The sequence below is a fragment of the Myxocyprinus asiaticus genome, chromosome 8 (genome assembly GCF_019703515.2).
Source record: "Myxocyprinus asiaticus isolate MX2 ecotype Aquarium Trade chromosome 8, UBuf_Myxa_2, whole genome shotgun sequence".
NCBI lineage: Eukaryota > Metazoa > Chordata > Actinopteri > Cypriniformes > Catostomidae > Myxocyprinus > Myxocyprinus asiaticus.
The window spans coordinates 36,553,985-36,569,525 of NC_059351.1; the positions used below are offsets into that span (position 1 = coordinate 36,553,985).

Below are 15,541 nucleotides of genomic sequence, written 5' to 3' on the forward strand. Positions count from 1 at the left end.
AGCCACTCCCAATGCTAGGGAACAGCTTGCCCCACGCTGCTGTCAATTCTTCAATCCATCTCGCGAGTGTGGCGCTCGGCTTCCGTAGAAAGGAATTGAAAGCGCTCGCTCACATTCGCTCACCACACAGCAGTGCAAACGTACGATAAGAAAGCCGAACTGCTTGCGTTTTTAGCAACACGCACCTGATCGTCTAGATGTAGAACACAGGCTAAATATCGAAAATTACTCAAGCTTATCATCGATATCGTGGAGTTTTCTTTATCGCGATAAATTTCAAGATTTATCGGCCAGCCCTATGTAGAAACATCTCAAAAGGGGCCTGGGTAGCTCAGCGAGTAAAGATGCTGACTACCACCCCTGGAGTCAAGAGTTCGAATCCAGGGCGTGCTGAGTGACTCCAGCAAGGTCTCCTAAGCAACCAAATTGTCACAGTTGCAAGGGAGGATAGAGTAACATGGAGTAACCTCCTTGTGGTCGCTATAACGTGTGGTTCTCGCTCTCAGTATGGCGCGTAGTGAGTTGTGCTTGGATGCCGCGGAGAATAGCGTGAGCCTCCACACGCGCTAAGTCTCCACGGTAATGCGCTCAACAAGCCACGTGATAAGATGCATGGATTGACGGTCTCAGACGCGGAGGCAACTGAGATTCGTCCTCCACCACCCGGATTGAGGCGAGTCACTACGCCAATACGAGGACTTAGAGCGCATTGGGAACTGGGCATTCCAAATTGGGGAGAAAACAAAAAAAATAGAAAAAAGATAGAAACATCTCAAAGATGATCCAGAGCAGAGGTTTTCAATTGGTGAGGCGCGCCTCCCCTGGGAGGCGCCAGAGAGCCCCAGGGGAGGCGCAGCGCGGGGGAAAAAAACATAACTGTTCACGTCTGTACACATCTGTCCTGCTAGCTTGCGTGTTAAAGTGCGTGTTATGCATATGCGTGTTGCAAAATTGATCGCTTTGTAGTGTCTACAATACAAAAGTCTACAGGAGAGGAGGCAGATTCCCTTCACCTCCACTTACTTATGTGAGTACGGGTTTTCCGCTTTGACCCTGCTTAAAAGCAAATACCGATCAAGGCTGCAGGTGGAGGACGATTTACGTTTATTCCTTTCTACCGTGCAGCCCCGCATCGATCACCTGTGCACATCAAAAAGTCGGACTCATTGTTCCCACTGATGTAGGGGCGATGAAAATGAAGAGGCAATCAGATTTTTTTTTTTTTTGCTTAACGTAGGCCTATATGGAAGTGATTTTTATGCATTTTATACTGTGACAAAACAGCGCTGTTCATCTTGCTGATGTTGTTTGATGTCTGATGTTGATGTTGTAGCCTAAAATCTCCAATATAGCTCTTATTCAATTGAGATAACGTTAGTAGCCTGTGGCTGTTAATGAACATGTTTCCAGTTTAGTTATTTGACCATCGAGGGTTATCTGTTCAGTGATCAGAAAATAGAGCTGTCCATCGTGCTGATTTCGTTCTATGTCTGATTTTGTTGGCTTTGGTTATAGGGCTGTTGAGAATACTTTTAGTTTTTTGACTGTGGAGGATTCTGTTTTGAAGGCTAATTTTAACAGTTTACCAATTGCATGAATGTGGTAAAAATGTGTTGCAAAGTATGTGTTCACAAATGTTTTAAAAAGAAAGACAAACATGTTTGAAATGTTTTGAAAAAATATAACCCATTTCAAAATGAAACTGAATTTAAAATGGAATGTTGATAGCTTAATAAAAAAAATAATGTATATTGATGAACATAGCCTAAAAGCAATACTAATAATAGTATTACTACTACTAATAGTAGTAGCCTAGTAGTACCAATAATAATAGCCTAATTAGTGGTTGTGGAGGTGGGGTGGGGGCACGGCTGTCTTCAAGTTCTCTAGGGGAGGCTCACTTTCACCCAATTTGAAAAACCCTGATCCAGAGAATTGGTATGCACCTGAGCTCAATTTCAAGTGTCATAATAAAGGGTCTATATACTTATGTCAATGTGATATTTTAGTTTTTTCTTTTTAATAAATTTGCAAAGTTATCTAAAATCTGGTTTTTGCTTTGTTATTATGGGGTATGGAGTGTAGGTTGATGTGAAAAATAATTTAAATGAAGGGGTCTGAATACTTTATGAATGCACTGTATATACTTATTTCCTGTAAAAATGCATTTATTTCCTTCTTTGGAAAGAACAACACAATAGAAACAAAAAATATGTAACAATAATGGTTTAGTAACATTTTCCAAACTCCACAGTACAAAGACAGAAATTTACTAAAATAGCACCAATTCAAGCAACATTAAACATTTACCAAAGTCTAAGTGGGATGTTGACTGATTGACATAAATACTATTCATTGCAATGTGCATTAAATCTCTTAAACCCTCATCCTCCACAATATTTATCGTCATCAGGCTGTCTTTTGTCTTTGGAAATGGAATGTACATAATTTGTTTCAGGGCAGCAAGTGCCGTGTTAACACATTAACTCTGACAGCACTAATTTGAACACAGAAAAAGTTACATACTACAGCTTTAAATAGCTAACAACATTTAAAAATAGCATTTCACTCCGAAACAATTGAGAGGGACTTCATTTACATTTTATGCTTAATGATGTTGCGGATTGATATCATCATTAGACAGTTTCTATTGCACTTAGTCCAGGTTAGTTCTGAAACAGTCACACGACTGAGTAAACCACTTGGAAATAATTGCACATTTATTAAAACGCATTGTGACCCAACATTTATGGCTACTCATGGTTTAAGATATGCTGGAATAAAGCATGGTAAAATGTGTTAAATGGATGAACTATAAATGGAAAGTTCTTTTGTCTTACTCGTAACTAAAAGTTGAATCAAATTAGCCAAAATATTTAATAAACAAACACGCAAGGGGTGATTAGTTGTTGAATTTTAGGAATGACAGACAGATCACTATGAAAAGTGCAAGCAGTAAACTGGAAAGTTTGCCTCTGCTCATGCTCCTCATGGCATTGTTGCTACGCCATGATACTGAACTCATGAGGTTCATCAGACAACATACAGTAACTGTATTTTACACCTTCATGCCTGAATGACGGACAATCTACATTAAATCTGATCTGACAGTTTTGACTGAAACAGATTTCCAAATATTTCATTTCAAAGCATAATTCAAAACATTTAATGCAGTTTTAGCCTAAAGTATAGATTTTGACACGAACGCTCAGCATCTTCGTATAGTCGAACGCGAGCCTGTCAAAGTATACTCCATGTGACTGTACGTGCATTCACAGGCATTTGGCACATGCGTGCTACGAGTGCTATGAGACTCTGTACTATTTCTCTTCAGGAGTTCAGATCCATAAAGGTGTCTTTTAGAGATGCTCCGATCGATCGGCCACCGATTGGTATTGGCCATTATTCACGTCCTTTGACTCGATCGGTAATTTGGCTGATCGCTCATGTCGCAAAAGACGCTTCTTTAAGACTTCAGCAGCACTGTCATTACTGTCATTTCACATCACTGAGTGTGGGGAATACTGGCATAGTGTAAGACAGCAAACTTGATTCAGCAGTTAAGAACAGTGCAGCGGGAGAGGTATGGCGAATATTGAAAGTTTGTGTACTGCATGTTTCACACGCGACAAGGCAAAGGGAAAACAGCACGAGCTGTGAAACGGTCCTTATAGACCTTATTCATGCTAGCGCCATCTTTAATTTTTAATGGGTATGACAACGAGGCTGTGAGGGATATACTTACATCTATTCAGTGGCACAAACAGTATAAAGCTCCTAGATCACATCTGATTTTCCACAACTCATGTTGTCTGATGTTTTATGTCTACTGAATGTTCTTGAAAATACGTTTTTCAATGTTTTGTCCGCGGAACGATCCAAAATCACTTTAAACTGTAATACAACCCATTGAAGAGACTGTACGTCTATCCCTCACAGCCTCGTCGTCATTCCCGTCAAAAATCAAAGATGGCGCTGCTGTGAATAAGGTTTGTTATCGTTCATGGCGGATCAACTGGGGATCATGTTAACTGGGGATGTGCACGTGAATAATTTTACTTGGATTTTCAGCAGGTTCGTTCAATGTGAATTGCCAAGGAGCCAATAAAAGGCGTTTTACACATCATAAAAAATTTTCGCTATCATTATTAACCCGCTTTATATGATCGATGTCTGTTCCAATGAATTTGACACAGTTTAAGAGCGATTTTAACATGGTTTCACAGGGTAACAGGCCCATGTGACATGGGACATTGGTTTGAATGGGAACTGGCGATTACACTCGTCAAGAGCAGTAAATCGCATGTGGAAGTCTTTTATTTGCAACACTAAAGCATCATAAGCTTATATGTGTCAACTTATATGTATAACAATACTCTTAAATTTCTTATATATTATTACTTATGCAATATTTTTGGTGGAGAGCAAGAACAAAGGCCAAATTGACCATTGGGAAAGAATAAATTGTACTCTGAGAAAGCATGAGAAAGTTCTTCAGAAACATAATGACTTTGTTTGTTAGGCAAAATGTTAAGATTGTCAATTTTAAATCTTAATATTGTTTGACAATTTTAAAAAGCCAGTAAACTTTGAAAAATGTAGTTCACATTTTTCTTCTCAGTAATTCAACCATTCTCGGAAAATTCAGTAGAGTATACTGTAATTACTGGCTGTTATATTCCGTTGCCATTTTGATTTATTTATTTAAACAATATAATAAATTATGTCTGTGTATGTGATTTACAAAATTGCTTTTAATAGACTTCAAAACATGACAACTCTCTGCATGTGCAGAAGTTTAGTTCGGAATACAAATATTTGTACGTGATTACAAAGTTCAGGGTACACATAAACAGTACTGCAGTCGGATAGAATTTATTCAGATTGACTAAAATGAGTGCATGTAAATGTACTCCGTGTGAACAAAGCCTAAGGGTAGTTTGTTTGTGTTCTTTTAGTTCATCTTAAAGAGAGGTTGGAAGAGTACATAAAACAATGGAACGGACTGGTCAAACTTTTCCGCAACGAGAAGAGAGAGGGTCTGATTCAGGCCAGGAGCATAGGAGCCCGCAAAGCCACTCTGGGACAGGTTTGAGCCCCATAGTCTACACACTGTTTAAAGGTTCTGTATGAATGTATGTCTTTGTTTGTCTCACACAGTGGTTCTGTCCTCAGGTGCTAATCTACCTGGATGCTCATTGTGAAGTTGGGTTGAACTGGTACGCCCCACTGGTGGCCCCCATTTCAAAGGACAGGTATGACTTGTTTATCTCTAGGCTGACTTTATGCCCACTGAAAGAGACTTGGAGTAAAGTTTTATTTTGTTATATTCAGATTTATAGATGAATACAGGGTTCCCAAAGTCATGGGAAAACCTGGCAAAATCATGGAATTTTGAAATTGTTGTGATTGCCAGTCATGGAAATTAATTGAATCTTAAAGGGACAGTTCACCCAAAAATGAAAGTTCTATCATCATTTACTCACTGTCATGTTGTTCCAAACTAGTATTAGTTTTTTTTCTTCCATGTAACACAAAAGGAGATGCTAAATTGTTTTTTTTTTTTTTTTCACTTTAGTCACCATTCACTTTCATTTTACGGAAAAAAAAAGTTGCAATGAAAGTGATAGGGTGACTGAGGCTAACATTCTGCCTAACATCTCCTTTTGTGTAACGTAAAAGAAAGAAAGTCATACAGGTTTGAAACAACATGAGGGTGAGTAAATAATGTCAGAATTTTCATTTTTGGTTGAACTTTAAGACAAAATGAAAACGTTTTAATGGAAATTTCTATATTGAATATATTTTTTGTTTCTGTCATACTATATTTTATTAGCTAGAAATTGCTCTTCATAGAGTGCACAATCGATATTATTATTATTTTTTTTAATACTTAAAGGAATAGTTCACCCAAAAATGAAAAATCTCTCATGATTTACTCATCCTCATGCCATCCCAGATGTGTATGACTTACTTTCTTCTGCAGAACACAAATTAAGATATTTAGAAGAATATTTCAGCTCTGTAGGTCCTCACAATACAAGTGAATGGGTGCCAACATTTTGAAACTCCAAAATCCACATAAAGGGAGCATAAAAGTAATCCATATGACTCCAGTGGTTAAATTCATGTCTTTAGAAGTGATATGATTGGTGTGGGTGAGAAACAGGTAAGTACTGCAGTAATTTTTTGTCATAAATTCTCCTCCCTGCCCATTAGGGGTGATATGCAAGAATGATGTGAATCACCAAAAACGGAAGGAGAATGAGAAAGTGAAAGTAAAGTGGAAAGTGACTGAGCAAGGAGGAAAATTTATAGTAAAAAAAAAAAAACGGACTTGAATATTGATCTGTTTTTCAAATCGCTTCAGAATATATGGATTTAACCACCAGAGTGGTCTGGAGTACTTTTATTATGCTTTTATGTGGATTTTGGAGCGTCAGCCCATTCACTTAGTATGGACCTAAAAAGCTGAGAAATTCTTCAAAAATCTTCGATTGTGTTCAGCAGAAGAAAGAAAGTCACACATCTGGGATGGCATGAGGGTGAGTAAATGATGAGAGAATTTTCATTTTTGGGTGAACTATCCCTTCAGCAGGTAATCAGCTGGTTAATTAATGTAAATTTATATTTATATGAATATTCTTTTTCCAAAAATGAGAATGAAAAAAGATGATGATATAGCAATATAAAGAAATATAATTTAATTAAATTTTTGTACAGTATTATGCTACCCACGTAAAGTGAATTTGAATTGATCTTACCCTTAAGTATATTGTTAATATTATGTTGTGTTAATGTTGCAGAACGGTCTGCACAGTACCGTTGATAGATTACATAGACGGCAATGATTATACCATAGAGCCACAGCAGGGCGGGGACGAGGACGGCCTGGCGCGAGGCGCCTGGGACTGGAGCCTCCTGTGGAAAAGGGTCCCTCTCAGCAGCAGGGAGAAGGCAAAGAGAAAGCATAAGACCGAGCCTTATCGGTAAACGCTGACTCCACCCTCCCTGAAGCATGATCATTAAACCCATTCTGTCTCTCTCCTGTTTTGTGTGTATTATTCCCCCCCCCGTGTGTGAGAATGTGCGTGTTTGTGTATATGTGTATGCTTGTGTTTGCTTGCATGGACCTCCCCCTTGCCCTCTCGTCCATCCTCTGTGGCTATGCTCAGAACGGTGTGCACAGTGCCTCTCATAGACTCCATTAACGGCAAGACTTTCTCCATCGAGCCCCAGGGAGGCGGGGACGAGGATGGCTTTGCCAGAGGAGCATGGGACTGGAGCATGCTTTGGAAACGCGTGCCTCTGGGTAGCAAGGAGAAGCAGAAGAGAATAACTAAAACTGAGCCCTATCGGTAATTTAGAGCCATAATTGCAAGCTAGGGCTGACCACAACACATATAATGGCAAAGACTGGGCAATGATTGTCTCTCTCTTATAAAGATTGGTGGTGGTGTGCTTACCTTTGCTTCTTTATCAGATCAGCTCTTTTAAAAATACTTACTGTAAAGCGCAAGCACTTTATACTAACTGCTATGAAGGGGTTATAAAACAATGAAGTGATTTTAAATAAAATACTTCATAAACAATGACTCCATATGGCTCTTCTGTTCCCTCAGCTACTTACGCACTACTAGAATTTAGAATCTCACAATCCTTGTTCCTGCCTCTCTTTGCATGCAGTCATCTCAAATCTGTTGTCGACTAATAAATAATCACCATTGTCTTTGTGGTAATGACTTTGCATAACTGCCTCACAAAGGCAAAATGAAGTAACTACATCAAGACAGAAGCTAAAAAAATGACTAGGTTCAATTTCAGGCTAGGTTAATTTCAGGGTAAAATCCTAACCCTGAATTTTGTAGTTACTGTAATTTCAACACTGTTTTCTCTGAATCTGAGCATAATTGCATCAAACCCAGCTGTCACAGGACGGATCATAGCCTAAGAAACCCAATTTCACTCATAACTACATTTTGATAACATGGGTAGTTACTGTGTTTTGCCTTTAAGTGTACTGCAGTTTTCAGGCACTCATAAAACGGAAAAACATGTATGCTGCTTAAATTGTAAAATGTCATTTTCATTGCACTATGCTGTACTGTTTTCTGTGCACTCAAAATGATGTTTGTTGCTACAAGCAATGTAACACCTAAAAATGTACACTGTAATTTTGCAGATTTATGTAGACTCTGGAACAGGACATTGTCCATTTTAAAGCATAGAATGTATTTCATTGTATTTCATTACTTTTATTATTATTATTACTACTTTTGCCATCTCTTTGTGTCTTAATGCTGTAAAAGTGTGTGTGGGAGTGTGGGAGTGTGTGGGAGTGTGTGTGTGTGTGAGTGTGTGAGAGATAAGTAAAAGGGGCACATTCCTGACAGGTAAATTTGTGTGTCAGGTCTCCTGCCATGGCTGGTGGACTCTTTGCAATAGAGAGAGATTTCTTCTTTGAGCTGGGCCTCTATGATCCAGGCCTTCAGATCTGGGGAGGAGAAAACTTTGAGATCTCTTACAAGGTAAAAGTTTAGGTCAAATTGGTAATGGTCTTTCAATTGTAAATATAAGTTTTTGTTTTGTTTTTTTTCACCAGAGCTTGCATACAAGGTTCACCCTCAATCCACACCAGTATGAGATTCTTTATTCTGTGGAGCACAAAAGATGTTCATTAGAAGGTTCATGCTTGCTTTGCCATACAATAAAATTGGATGGTGACCAGCTTGCATAAAACCCCTTACTTGAATAAACCCCTTAGTGACATTACACTTAGTTGTAACTAAGTGTTTTTGCAACTGGACCCAAAGGCTGCCAAGTCTTCTAAAACTATGTAATAGCTTTGTTTGTTGGAGACCGAAGTTCAAGTTGTTTTTCAGTGAAAATCTTGCCCTCCGCCACAGCTCTCATGGTAAACAACTGCATTACCCATGGTCCAGCAGAGAAAGCTTCACCAATCATTGAACCGTGGCCAACGAAGCACACAAAACGCCCATTGTACAAAGGGGCCAAGATTTGTGCCTAGCGGGAAGCAGATGCCCTAACCCCACCCGAATCCTAACCATAAGGAGCCTATAAGGCAGAGTAGCCTGCCAGGAATAACATATGGCACCTTTCTCACATCGCACCACAAAACGTGCCTCAGATGACCGCCCACTCCAATGACGCACTGTGAATGACGTAATCGAGTCGTTCTCCCTTCACCCTTAAACTACTTATATATTTGTACATATCGGAATAAACGTAAAATATATTTTTTTTTATACTTCTAATCAACAACCTAAAATCAGTAGTTTTATATGTTCCCATAAATTTTTTTTATTCAGTGACATCATTCGCATTTTTTCGGAGTCACGTGACGCCATGCGAGTGTCAGATGTGTAAACGACGAGCTCTGCGCACTTTGCTAGTTTTTAATTATTTTATGTCATAAACCGGTGAGATTCAATACATCCTGCTACATATCTGTTCTTTGAAGTCAGCATGGCAAAGAATTCAGAATCCTCGGGCTCTGGAGATATTAAAAGACACTTACGGGGGCCTGGGTAGCTCAGTGGTAAAAGACGCTGGCTACCACCCCTGGAGCTCGCTAGTTCGAATTCCAGGGCGTGCTGAGTGACTCCAGCCAGGTCCCCTAAGCAACCAAATTGGCCCGGTTGCTAGGGAGGGTAGAGGCGTGAAGCCTCCAGACACGCTATGTCTCTGTGGCAACACGCTCAACAAGCCACGTGATAAGATGCGCAGATTGATGGTCTCAGACGCGGAGGCAACTGAGATTCGTCCTCCGCCACCCAGACTGAGGCGAATCACTACGCGACCACGAGGTCTTAAAAGTGCATTGGGAATTGGGCATTCCAAATTAAGTGAAAAAGGGGAAACCCCCTTCCAGCGGCAACTGGTGAGCATTTCTGGGATGCTGACGAAAGTTGTTGCTGACATAGAGGATCTTGCTGTAATACGTTGATTGATTACGGCGATGGAAATGAAATCCTCTGAGTTAGTTACAAGAATTGGGAATGTCGAGAGACATATCGATTATCTGGAGTCATTTGAGAGGGAATTAGCTGCTAATCCATTAGCGACCAAGGCAGATTTACAACGTGTTTTGGAAAAATCATAGCCAGTGAAATAATGTCCAAATTGTTGGAATTCCTGAGCATGAAGAAGGCAGAGATATGGTAAAATTCCTAGACGAGCTTTTCCCGAGTTTGCTCGACATAGGCCACAAACTGGAAATCGAGCGAGCTCACAGATCGGCTGAGGGAGACAGGCCCTGATCAATTCTAGCCAAATTTCTGAGATCATCCGATAAAGATCTTGTGTTGCATGAGGTGAGGAGCAAAGGAAAGCTTTCTTGGAAGAATCACAGCATTTTCTTGTTACCAGATTTTGTGAATTCGACAAGAGAGAAATGTGATCGTTTCAAGAAATGCAAGAAACACTTACATCAACGGAAGATCGCTTTTGCTTTGATGTTTCCGGCCAAATTGAGAATAGATATGGTCGCAGGATGGCCGAAAATATTTACATGCCCACAACAAGCATTGTCTTTCATAGAGTCAATGGGTAAGTAAACTATTTGGTGACTTTCATATGGCCCCCGAGTGGGCTGTCTCGATGTACATACTCTTGGCTGTCTGAAGAAGCTGGGCGCCATTTTTGTTGCTTTTTGTGTTGGTTCCGCCTAGCGGCTGGAGTTTGTTTTGTGGAATAACACTCCTTCAAGAAACCTTTTGCATTGACGAAGGGATGCTTTTACACTGCAGTGTTCCCGGCCAAATTGAGAATAGATACTAAGGATGGCCGCAAAATATTTACATGCCCACAACAAGAGATGTCTTTCATAAATCCAATGGACTGAGGAAGTCATGGTGTGTTTCTCACGTGCCTCCAAGTGGGCTGTCTCGCTGAATATACCCTTGACCATCCGAGGAAGCTGGGTGCCTTTTTTGTTTCTTTTTGTGCTGGTTCCGTCTAGCAGCTGGAGTTTGTTTTGTGGAATAACACTCCTTCGGGACAGTTGTGGATGAATCTGCTCGTTCTTTGTGCTTATGCCTCCTATTGGATGGAGTGTGTTTCGTGGAGTATTTTTTGCAGGACATTGGAATGATTACGTCATTTGCTGCACTTATGAAACAACCGGTTCACTTAACATACATTTGACTGTCCGAGGAAGCTGAACTTATTTATTTTTGTGCTGGTTCCGCTAGCGGCTGGAATTTGTTTCGTGGAGGAACACACCTTCGGAACAGTATGTGGATGAATCTTCACGTTCTTTGTGTTTATTCTGCCTATTGGCTGGAGTTTGTTTTATAGATTATCTTTTGTTTTGTAATTCTGTCTCACAAAATTTGTATAGAAACACCGGACTTGAGCAATCCGACGGCAAAGTTGTTGTGGGGACTCTCGTAGGCGTACATGGACTTTTTGAGTTTGGACGCCAGTTAGTGCTGTCGTGCACAGGGTTAATGCGCTCGTTTTTATTTTTTCTATTTGTTTGGTTCGGGTGGAAGTCCAGGGTTTGATTGTTGCACTAATTTGGAATGTGGTCTTTATAATTTAATTTTTGACACACAATCTATTTTTTCTAACATGTCAAAATATCAAGTGTTAATATGAGTGGATTATCTCTCTCCACGTGAAATGTGAATGGGTTGGGGCACCCCCATAAAAAGGAAGGTTATTTTTTTTCTTAAACGTAAGAAATATGATATTGTGTTTCTCCAAGAAACATCTTTGCATGCAGGAAGCTGAAACATTTGGGAAGATATGGGGTGGACATGTTTTCTTTAGTGCTGGCTCAAGTAAGAGCAGGGGGGTCATTACATTGAAAAGTAAACATCTACAATTCAAGTGTCTCAAACAGATTAAAGATAAATTAGAAGTCATTATTGTTTTAGCAGAAATTCGGGGGCAAAGGTTGATTTTGGCTAATATTTACGCACCTAACGTTGATGATCAGGGTTTTTTTTTTTATAGATCTTGAAGGGATGTTGCAAGCCGCTGGCACCCCTCATGATATAATATTTGGAGGAGACTTTAATCTATTGATTATAGTGAAGCAAAAGTGTGTACGCCCCTTAAATCAACACTGACACGTCACAGGATGTGTAAAAAAAATTTTATCAGTCCATAACACTTATTCTAGAATAGATTTTTTTTTATATATCTAAGTCCCTCATTTCATCTGTTGTGGATTGCTCAATTGGAAACATCTTAGTCTCAGATCATGCCCAGGTGAGTTTAGAGGTGTTGCCACATATGGAGAAAAAGAAATCATATAGTTGCCGCTTTAATGGATCCCTTTTGCAAAATCCTGATTTCCAACAATTTCTGTGGGCATGGCCTGGAAGGCACTTACGGCAGCTCTTAGGGGTCAGATCATACAGTATGCCTCATTCACCAAAAAATCCAAAGCACGAGAACTCGTGGAGTTGGAAGAGAATATTAAAAGTACCGAGACACTACTGAAGCGCCGAATGTCGTCTGATGGCCTCAGAGAATTGACTCGATTGAAATACAGATATAATATTATTTTGTCACGGAAGGTGGAGTTTTGGTTATTTAGGGCAAGACAGTCATATTGTGAGTTGGGGGACAAAGCAGGGAAGCTTTTGGCTAGATTTATAAAGCAGAGAGAATCTTTTTCTGCCATTCCCTCAGTGAAATCTGCTGGTGGTGAAATTTTAACCTTGGCCACTGATATTAATAATGCTTTTAAAGATTTCTATCTTGATCTTTATAATTCCACGTATTCGTCTATTGATGAAGATTTTAGAAACTTTGTGGAACCATTAGATCTCCCTATACTGACGACTGAGCAAAATAATTCTCTTGATTCTGAGATAACCTTTGAGGAGCTGGACGAGGTAATTAAGGGCCAGCCTACGGGCAAGTTTCCGGGGCCAGACGGTTTTGCCGCTGAATTGTTTAGATCTTATGCTACAGAACTGGCTCCACTTTTGTTAGAAGTTTATACAGAATCATTAAAGAATGGGAAGCTTCTGCCAACCATGACACAAGCCCAGATCAGTCTGATTCTTAAAAAGGACAAAGATCAAAGTGAGTGTAAGAGTTACTATCCAATTTCCCTGATCCAGCTAGACATTAAAATTTTATAAAAAATTCTGGCTAACCGATTAAGTGTTATGACATCTCTTATACATATAGATCAGGTGGGGTTTATTCGGGGCCATAGCTCTTCTGATAACATTAGGCTTTTCATCAATATCATGTGGTCAGTGGTGAATGATCAGACTCCGGTCGCTGCCATCTCACTTGACGCCAAAAAGGTGTTTGATATAGTAGAATGGGATTATCTTTTTAAGATTTTGGAAAGGTACGGGTTTGGGAATACTTTTATTGAATGGATTAAGTTACTTTATAGACATCTGGTAGCGGTGGTACAAACAAATGGATTAATTTCAGATGATTTTACTGTGGATAGGGGCACCTGGCAGGGTTGCCCTCTTTCCACATTATTGTTCTGTCTTGCCCTGACCCCATTAGATCTATGCCTTGTCTCCACAGGATTATTAGTTCCTTCTCTAAATTCTCAGGTTACAGAGTCAGTTGGTCGAAATCCGAAGCTTTGGCTCTGACAGCGCACTGCCCAGTAACGGATTTTCAGCTGGGCATCTTCCAGTGGCCCAAACAGGGCATTAAGTATTTGGGCATTTTATTCCCAGCTAATTTGTGTGACGTAGTTAGAGTTAATTTCGACCCTTTAATAAAAAGGTTTTTGAGTGATGTGAGTAGGTGGGCTTCATTACATTTATCTATGATTGGGAAGGTTAATGTTATTAAAATGAATTGTATTCCAAAATTCAACTACCTGCTACAATCTCTCTCTGTAGATGTCCCGCTCTCTTATTTCAAGCAATTTGATAGCATAGCAAAGTCCTTTATTTGGAATGGTAAACATCTCGGATTACATTTCAACAAGTTACATAGGCCGATTGACAAAGGTGGGCTAGGCCTACTCAAGATTTTGTTTTATTATTTAGCATTCTGTCTCAGACATCTGGCTCATTGGTCGCTTCCACCTGAGAGATCCCCTCCCTGGTTTCGTATTGAACAGGAAGTTCTTGCCCCAATTTCGCCATTGCAAAGCCTTTCTAGCAAACTATCTGAAGAAGTTAAGTCACATCCCATTATCATGCATTTGCACGTGGTTTGGACAAAAGTGTCCAGAGTGTTTAATTCGGACATTTATTTAAATGTTGCCTCAAGCATATGGCTGAACCCTAAATTATGTATTAATAAGTCCCCTTTCTGTTGGTCAGAGTGGATTGTGAGGGGGGTCACTACATTCGGTGACCTATATGAGAGTGGAGAGATCTTTTGAGAATTTGGTTAATCATTTTGGGATTCCCAGATCTTAGTTTTATAGGTATTTACAGCTGCACCACCTGCTCTGTGTTGTTTTTGGGAGTAGCACACACCCCCCTAAAGTGGCAGATATTTTGGGAGAGGTGATTACTGCTTTTGGAAAAGGACATGGGGCATCAGTGTATTACTCCCTGCTAATTCAGAGTTTGGGGGACGGAGCTTTAACTTCTATTAAGAGATTATGGGAGAAAGATTTGAACTTGGAAGGATTGTGGACTAGGATTCTAAAAAATGTCAAGTCTGCATCTAGGGATGCAAGGGTTTGCCTTATGCAATTTAAGATTTTACATAGAATTTATTGGACCCCCTTAGATTATATAGGCTTGGTCTTAAAGACACACCCACCTGCTGGCGATGCCAATCAGTTGGAAACACAACTCATGTCTTTTGGGGGTGTGTTAAGATTCAAGATTTTTGGTTGAGGGTTTTGAGTTACTTGTGTGACGTTTTGGGCACTCAAGTTTTACTCTGCCCCAGACTTTGTATTTTGGGCGATGGGGCGGTCATAAATTTGGGGGACAAATTTATAAAAAATTGGGTTCTGACTAGTGTTATGATTGGCAGACAAGTTCTTTTAAGGGGTTGGAAGTTGGACGGAGTGGTGATTTTCGGAGTGGTGTGCGGAGATGGGTAGGGTGGCAGCTTTTGAAGAAGGTTGATCTAGAGGATTGGGAAATTTGGACTTGTTTGTCGGAAAGTGGGGCAAATATCTGGTGTTTTTGGAGGGCTCTTGGGGAGGGACAGTGGAAAAAGAGGTGTAGCTGTTATGTGTGTGATTTATTATATTTTATTTTATTACATTTTTTTCTTTTTTATTATATGTTTTTGTGTGTCTGTAATCATGTGGGACGACTGGGGTGTTCTTGTGGGTGGGGTTGGGGATTGGGGGGGGGGTAATAGAGGGGGTTAAGTATTGATTCTGTTTGTATATGTTTTTGCTTTTGTTTAATATATGAATCAATAAAAAAAATTTAATCACAAATGACATCGTTCGCAATGCTTCATGGAATTGTAGTCTGTGCACTCATGAAAGACAGTAAGTACCTGTGTCTTTTTGTCTGATTTTCAAAAACCTCTTTGACTCAAAACAAAGTGATGTTGTGATTTACCTCTGAGCTGGTTGGTTTGGTTCATGGCTTCCAACTCT

General features: G+C 39.8%; 1 protein-coding gene across 3 annotated transcripts in view; it reads left to right on the forward strand.

The window, feature by feature from the left end:
• Positions 1-15,541, forward strand: part of LOC127444863 (N-acetylgalactosaminyltransferase 7-like) — a 51,971-nt gene that overhangs the window by 33,571 nt on the left and 2,859 nt on the right. For 2 of the 3 annotated variants that reach the window (XM_051704452.1, XM_051704450.1), the window contains exons 4-7: positions 4,959-5,089; positions 5,176-5,255; positions 7,176-7,358; positions 8,411-8,528. In XM_051704452.1, coding sequence (XP_051560412.1) covers positions 4,959-5,089; positions 5,176-5,255; positions 7,176-7,358; positions 8,411-8,528 — 512 coding nt within the window. Of the gene's footprint in view, positions 1-4,958; positions 5,090-5,175; positions 5,256-6,806; positions 6,990-7,175; positions 7,359-8,410; positions 8,529-15,541 lie in introns of all 3 variants that reach the window. The other variant, XM_051704451.1, reaches the window with a different exon arrangement.